The 7500-nt window shown below is 37.6% G+C and overlaps 1 protein-coding gene across 2 annotated transcripts in view; it reads right to left on the bottom strand.

The window, feature by feature from the left end:
- Window positions 1-7500, bottom strand: part of LOC138022927 (ubiquitin carboxyl-terminal hydrolase 24-like) — a 47493-nt gene that overhangs the window by 14175 nt on the left and 25818 nt on the right. For both annotated transcript variants that reach the window (XM_068869946.1, XM_068869947.1), the window contains 11 exons: window positions 7484-7500; window positions 6829-6899; window positions 5967-6021; window positions 5338-5440; window positions 4458-4519; window positions 3689-3781; window positions 2533-2616; window positions 1870-1981; window positions 969-1113; window positions 426-545; window positions 304-344 (listed from right to left, as the gene is read on the bottom strand). The exon at window positions 7484-7500 is cut by the window's right edge and continues 53 nt beyond it. In XM_068869946.1, the coding sequence (XP_068726047.1) occupies window positions 304-344; window positions 426-545; window positions 969-1113; window positions 1870-1981; window positions 2533-2616; window positions 3689-3781; window positions 4458-4519; window positions 5338-5440; window positions 5967-6021; window positions 6829-6899; window positions 7484-7500 (903 nt within the window). The remainder of the gene's footprint in view (window positions 1-303; window positions 345-425; window positions 546-968; window positions 1114-1869; window positions 1982-2532; window positions 2617-3688; window positions 3782-4457; window positions 4520-5337; window positions 5441-5966; window positions 6022-6828; window positions 6900-7483) is intronic.

Consider the following 7500-nt stretch of genomic DNA (forward strand, 5'->3'; position numbering starts at 1 on the left):
AACCCCCTCCCCCCCTCCCCCCAGCATTTTGTGTGTGACTTTGATTCCCTTGGCATATAAATGCTCTCAGTTTCCAGATTGGTTAAATCTTCTTCAACCAGCATAATTGATTAAACAGTTGAAAAGGCATGGATAGAGAATACTTTCATTTTTGAGGGAGGAGACTTCAGCTGCCATCTTTCCTCTTCTAGGCGATACACAGTTCTAAGGCTATAGATAAGGATTATTCCAAATTTATGGCTGCCGGTTTTAAGCTAAAAACAGTTGGAAAACCTTCAGATCAGGAGTAATGACAAACCTTACCTTTCTTTGTCAGGATGAGCATCATCAAATGATAAAATAGCCTAAAATAAAGGAGAAGCCAGTTTGTCAATGCTTTAATTGCTACATCTATGCAACGTTTTACTGATGATATATTTACTAACCTCTCTTAGAGAAGGTTGCATGTAAAGCTGCTGCAAAACCGAGTTCATGTAACAAGTGGCACCAGCATTCTTAAGGCCCACAAATCCACACTGTGCTCGTGGAGCCACTGGGGGCTGGAACTACAAAACAGATTAATGACAAGTTTGTGGTTATAACATGAGAGAGACAGCTGTTTATACAATGCGTCACAACGCTTACCCTAAATGGGATCAGTTTTTCACCTTAGTAAGGCTGACTATACCTGTATTAAATATCCACTAGAGAAGACAAGAGTTTTCAAATCTTGTATGAAAAGGAGGTTAATTATCTTTTTAAAAGGAATTTGCATATTTTTTAATTTAAGTTAGAAAACTATGAAAAATGAAGGGTCTCAAAGTTTTTGAATCAGCTTTATCTTAAAGGCTGCTGACTAATTATTATTTGTAAGAACTTCCAAAGATTTTTGCCATATCAAAGTTCACCATTTGCATGTTTGTAGGTTCAGTTTAAGCATTTTGGGGGATTTACTAGCCACTTGTAAACGCTATGTTATATACAGTCACCTCCCATTCCTTGAGAGTAGCAGGATCTCCTATGTGATGCATACTGATCAACTGTGACACAATATAAACTAAATTTTCTGCACAACCATCAGCCAATTCTACCAGAAGTTCATGGGCAGCTACTTGACATTCCCTTGCTAAACACCTACAACAACAAAAAATTAATGTTAACCATAAAAAGTAAACCTTTGAAAATTGTCTCTACATAGTGGTACATTAAGCTTAAATTTTATGGTACAGTTTAGTTGGTAAGAAAGCTATTTGAACACTAGACACACTCAGATAAGGCAAGGAGGCGGCTGTTTGCAAAGCATGGTTCAGCTTAATCAGAATGCGGGACAGAAGTGAACAGATAAATCACCTGTTCTTCTTAGCAAAATTAAGAAGTGAGATTTTAAAAAAATCTTTAGTTTAACCTTGATACTGCACTGAAAATTAATTTCTGAATGCAAAGTACAATCCTCTAGGGGTGCAAAAACCACCAAAGCTTCACTCTCCAGCTTAAAGCATTTACACCACCAGGTTTCCTTGCCATGAACTGAATCACAGCGGCTGCATCATTTTGTAACAGGAAAATTATTGGACAACATACATGTAGACTTAGCAAACTATGATTTTCTGTAATCCGTGACAACTTGAATTTGTGAAATTCATTTATAGCTCATAAGAATGACCACCCAGAAACAGTGTTAAAGGCACAGGTATTTTTCACTCTGAAACAATCAATCTTTAATCTTAGGCACGATACAGTTTAAATTGACTGGATAGAGCGATGTTCATATCTGAAATCAATGGGATTTACAAGCCAAGCCATTGCAATTACAGAATTGAAACATTAAGTGTATTAAGACAAAGCATAACCTAACTAATAATAATTATTCCAATATTGTGAATTGCTTACTTGGGATGTACATCTACAACAGTTTCTTTGGTTGGAGTGCTTCTGGTGTCAAAGATGAGTTTTGATGCAGGAAAGAGAAAATCATTTAAAATGTCTTTAATCAACCTCTCCCCTATAAAAAGTTGAAAATGATTAAATGCATATGTTAGTTTTAAGTCTTCTGATAATGAAAGGTAAGGTTCGCATTGCAACCAGGTTGACATTCAGACATACTTTGATCCTACTCGAAGAAATTTAAAAGTAGCTTAGAAAGTTATGATTAAAAGACCCTGACTTTTTTTTGCAAATTAGTGTGGACATCGTATAACAAGACTCTTGCAATAATATTGGAACACCCCTGATTGAGACACTATATAGAGAGAGTGTCGAAAAGTTATTTTTCCTTTTTTCCTTTTGAGTCTGGATAGTTTTGTCCATTAAATGTTAAAAGGGGTAAATAATTATTCCACCAGGCCTCAGTTGTTCAAAAGGTGGATAACGCTATCCACCGGATAGACACTAGCAAAACCAATAATTGGTTGAGTTATCCAGTTGATAGCACTACCCCTCGTTTGAACAACTACATGGGGCCAGACAGACAGACAGACATGGAGAAATAGACCAACAGTGAGTGACAAAGATAGATTTAAAAGGTCAACTTTAAAATTCGTCCTCTTTGCCCACCTAGACTTCTCTTGTCCACTCCCTCACATGTAAAGAGTGTTTTCGTAAGTTTTAAGTGTCCTGCTAGTAAGGGAGCTTCGTTTTCTGTAAAGATGAATAAACAGTTTATTGGGCAATCAAACACAATCATGTACATCATGTCTTGTTAAACTAATAAGGAAAAAAAGCTCCTGCCTGAATTTGCACAGGTTCATGGTGTAATCATTAAATAACATTAAATATATGGCAGAAATTCTCAGGCTAAATAGAGCACTCTGATTGACTGGTTTTGGTTGGGATTTTACAGTACAGCCCACTACCATGGAAACAGTCCATTTCCATTCTCTCAGTTGAGCGAAACCAGAAACCCATAAGGGTTGAAACGTAAACGGCCCCTTGTGTGCTTGGAAACAAGCTTCTGAATATTCGATTTGCTAAGTACCATATTTGGAACAACAAGAGCGAGGGGTTTCCAAATATGGTAGTTAGCAATGCAACATTCAACCAATCAGTTCACACTGAATATTCGGAAGCTGTGAACGTGCGTTAAACGTTTCAACCCTTATGGGTTTCTGGCGAAACACAAAAACGTTTTTAAAAAGCAGAATTCAACTTTTTTCATCACAACGGTACAATTATAGCAAGCAGAATTTACATGTAGTTTTACATGTTAAAGGTTACCGTTCAAGGTTCACTGATGGAAGACCAAAATTACAAACACTCACCAAGCAGAGAAATGTCTGATTGCTTAAAGACACGATGACATACACATGTAATAAACTTTACAAACCTCACTTGCTTGAGACAGTACTGGGGAATATTGGCCCTCAGTCATTTTTGGGTAAAATTTAAGAATCCGATCCCACCAACGCGTCGGCCGACAGTCAACCGACAGTCGGCCGACAGTCGACCGTCAGTCGGCCGACAGTCGACCGTCAGTTGGCCGACAGTCGGACTGTCGGCCGACTGACGGCCGACACTCGGCCGACGCGTTGGCCGACGTGTTGGCCAACGCGTTGGTGGGATCGGATTCTTAAATTTTACCCATTTTTGCATGAACCTCGTCATGCTTGGTCCACACTACCATTACCTTGAGCCAATATTTCCCTAGTACAGCCCTCACACTCGGTTAGTATTAAAGAGGTCAGTCTAATTCACTAAAATGTGTTTTCATCACCTAGATTAGTTCCACATTCAAAGTTAAGGAGCCAGCTTATTTCACTTTTGATCATCTTGGTAGGGTCTATCTTCATAAGCTTCTGTTCTTGCCCTGAAGCAGGAATTTAAAAAGCAGTAGTAGCTGGAATAATTTTCAATGTAATTTGAGTTTTCTCATGCCTCTAATCATACAAACATGGCTATGGCTATGTTTGCTTAACTTAAGTATTCAAAGTAATATAATTTCTCATTATTTTCCTTTTTTCAAACTCTAAAATTAATGTTGAATAACTGGCAAAGTATCTTCCACTAATTGCTTAATTACTTTGATTGTACACAATACGTCTTAGTTTTGTCATTGTATTTTCGTTTCTCTTGCTTTACCTGTTAGTTATTGAAACTTACATTGTAGTTTTTCATTCTACATGCATACGGTTGAATTGCTGCGATTTGTCATGCATAAAAAACACTGCTCTCCTCGAATAGCTGTAGCGAACTGCAAGCAGTGCTTAGTTTACTTTGTATAATATTATGCTCTTGAGCCTTTAATAAACTTGAACTTGAAACAGAATTCACAGAAAAAGCAACTCAAGATGAGGATGACAATCTCTTGTTATTTTAGCATTTATTTCAGAAGGTAGTGGAGTGTTTCAAAAGCTTGTGAGTGAACTTCAACAGTTTGAGCCTGACCTGTTTGTGACCATGATAGTAATAACAAGGAAATTACACGTATTATTACATTACCAGGAAATTAGCATAAAACTCATTAAATCTAGGGGAATCAATACCTGTCAAGTACTCTAACAGGCGACACAGGAGATCAAAGAACTGGTTACAATTCCGCTGCAATCTAAAGGACAAAACGTCATCATAATATTTTCTGTAAATACTGTTATTATATGACTAGCTCCATGACCGGGCAAGATATGAACCAAATCCCGGGCTGTGATTGGCTACCCAAGTGGGCAAGACAGCACTATGCTGCCCGCTTGGGACTTCTCGCTTGGTCCCACAAGATCAAAAATCAATTTGTCTGTCTGTTTTTGTCATGGAAAAATAACTCAACTTAAAACAACGTCAACTCAAAACGTTTCTTGTTTTCAAGATCATAATTGACATCCCTGGGTAAGGGGTTTTGTGTATGTTTTTTTGTTTTAAAGAGGATAATTTGTACACCAAAATTATGGAATAAAAAATTCTAGGTTACCATGCTCGTTTAAGAGTAAAACACCATTGTACCTGTCTATCTCGACTATCGTTGTTTGAAACAACAAAATTTGCAATGTTCTTGGAATGAGCGCGCTTATTCGCAAAGAATTATGGCTCGTTCACAACTACTGTCACATGTTTTGAGAAATGTTTTAGCGTGCATGATAGACTTACGCCATACTTACAATAATATTATTGCAAATTTGATCCAATTTATAAACATTGACACACCATACATGTGTGCACAGTAGAGGATGCACATTGCAATACTGATCAGGAATCACCTTAACTGAAATTCAGTACACGCATCTTGTTACAGCTTTTTAACTTGACGATTTGTTCTATTTGTTATTTTAAGACTCAAACTCACTGACATGATACTGATGCTTGGAGAGTGTCCAAAGATCTTTGTTTGAATTGCTTCTACTAAATTCTTTCACAATTACTGGGAAGATTTACCTGTGGTTCTTTCCTCTGACGAAAACAGTTGGAGTCCACAATGGTAGTGGTGCATTTAGTACAACACTCAAAAGAAAATGATTCGGTGTCTGAAGTTTGTGGTCTGAAATAAAGAGAAACAATGTAGATTAAAATGATTATATTTATTACGTTATTCCCTAATTGAATCTCATTTGAGCCATCTGACATCTCACTTTTGTTTTGATGATTTTTCTCAAATGAAGGGGAGAATGAAGGACTATACCAGAAAACAAGTTTCTGGAAAATAGCAAGCCCTAAACTAGTTTAGGATGTACAGTGAAGTAATGATTCAGCTGAGGATTGTCTCATAGGTTTAATAGGGATCTCTGAACCTAATGACTTGCATGAGAACAAGCAAAACACTCATATCATATCATATCTTTAACTTCATCTTCCAAGTCGTTATTATAATGAGCAGACAATTCATCAGTACAACAATGTGCAGCAATCAGGAAATAAATAGAGTTGATCAATCCATCAACCATTCCTTAGTTAACACATTGAACACTGAATAGAATAACATTATTATTGTAAGGTCACATTCTATTGTGTACAAAAAACAATGAAGTACAACATTGCTACTGAAGTCAAGAGGACAACAAACAAACCTCCAACTGGAGTTTGACTGAGAATTAAAAGTTGCTCTAATGCAGTTGACCGCACCTAAAAACAGATGTACATGGATCATCAAATCGTTTAAAGGTGTAAGTAAACAAAACACAAAAAGATACCATTCAAATATTACTTAACTTTGATGTCTCACAAGAGAATAATGGTTTCAATGAAGTTGACCTCCTCCTAACAGGAGTTGAACATGTGACCAATTTACAAGTTGGCATGCTCTACCACTATTAACCCTTTGATGCCTGAACCAGCCAATCCCAGCCAGACAGAATCCCAACTGGCCGGAGGCAAAACAGGTTGCTATTTACAGGTGCAGCCCAAGAAGTTGAACCAGGAACTACCAGGATCAAATTTGTGGTGCAGGGATGCCGCAGTGGTGAGAGCACACGCCTCCCACCAATGTGGCCCAGGTTAGATTCCCACATCCGGCGTCATATGTGGGTTGACTTTGCACCGAGAGGTTTTCTCCGGTTACTCTGGTTTCCCCTCTCCTCAAAAACCAACATTTGATTTTATTTGTGCTAATTGTTAATTTCAGTTTACAGTGTCCCCAATTAGTGCTCCAGCGCTAGAACGACTAGACACTTGAATAATTTAAAGTTCCTTTCCTTTCCTTACCAGTGGACAGAATAGGTCTTGAACCTGATCTCTGGTCCAGATCTCAAGGCAAGCACCCTAACCACTGGGCCACACTGCCTCCTCACAAAGCTACGAGAGACTAGTGCAAACTGGGAAACTAGACTAGTGGCAACTGTAACCTATACTGTAACCTGTAGCTTAATGGTCCAGCCACCCAACTAACTTATTATTCAAGTGGTATGTTAGATAACAGAGCAAAATCTTTACCTGAGAATTCCAAGAACCTATAAGAACTTCCACAATGAAGTCATTCACATTTGGGAGGTAATAAAATACTCCTAGGAGGAACAAAAGATAAACAAAGATCTGTTTTGGTCCTCACCCTATGGCCACATGTGTATTTTCTCTAAATTCTCCAACTTTTTTTCTTTATAGTGTCACCAATAATATTAGTGCAAATATGAAACTTGAATGAAGTTCATTGTTTTATCGGTAGATCAATAAAGCAATCACGAAATAAATTCAGTTGATCAATCCATAAACCATTTTTAAATTTGAGCTACAGAACTTCAGTTTGTTGGTGTGACATTCAACAACTCAGTGGATCAATCCATCAGCCAAGCAGAGGAAAAATTTGTGGTCATGTTTCCTGTGCATAGTGCAAGAGATGATAAAGAGAAAAAAAAAACTATGTTAACCAATTTATTTGGGGTAGAGATAAAGAAAAGAAAGTGTACTCCATGTGTGTATTGTTTTCATGCCACATTTTAGTCCCTTTAAGGCCATCATGAACCTAAATAGGAACTGTGTTATTTCGGTGGTACATGTACCTCTTGTGTGATGGCAGAGACCTGTACTCTTGAGCAGCACTGAAAGTCACTCATAAAACAATCATGAAATAACCAGTACAGCATTTGCCTACCCATCAGTTGTGTTCTA

This window comes from Montipora capricornis, chromosome 11, assembly GCF_036669925.1.
Source record: "Montipora capricornis isolate CH-2021 chromosome 11, ASM3666992v2, whole genome shotgun sequence".
NCBI lineage: Eukaryota > Metazoa > Cnidaria > Anthozoa > Scleractinia > Acroporidae > Montipora > Montipora capricornis.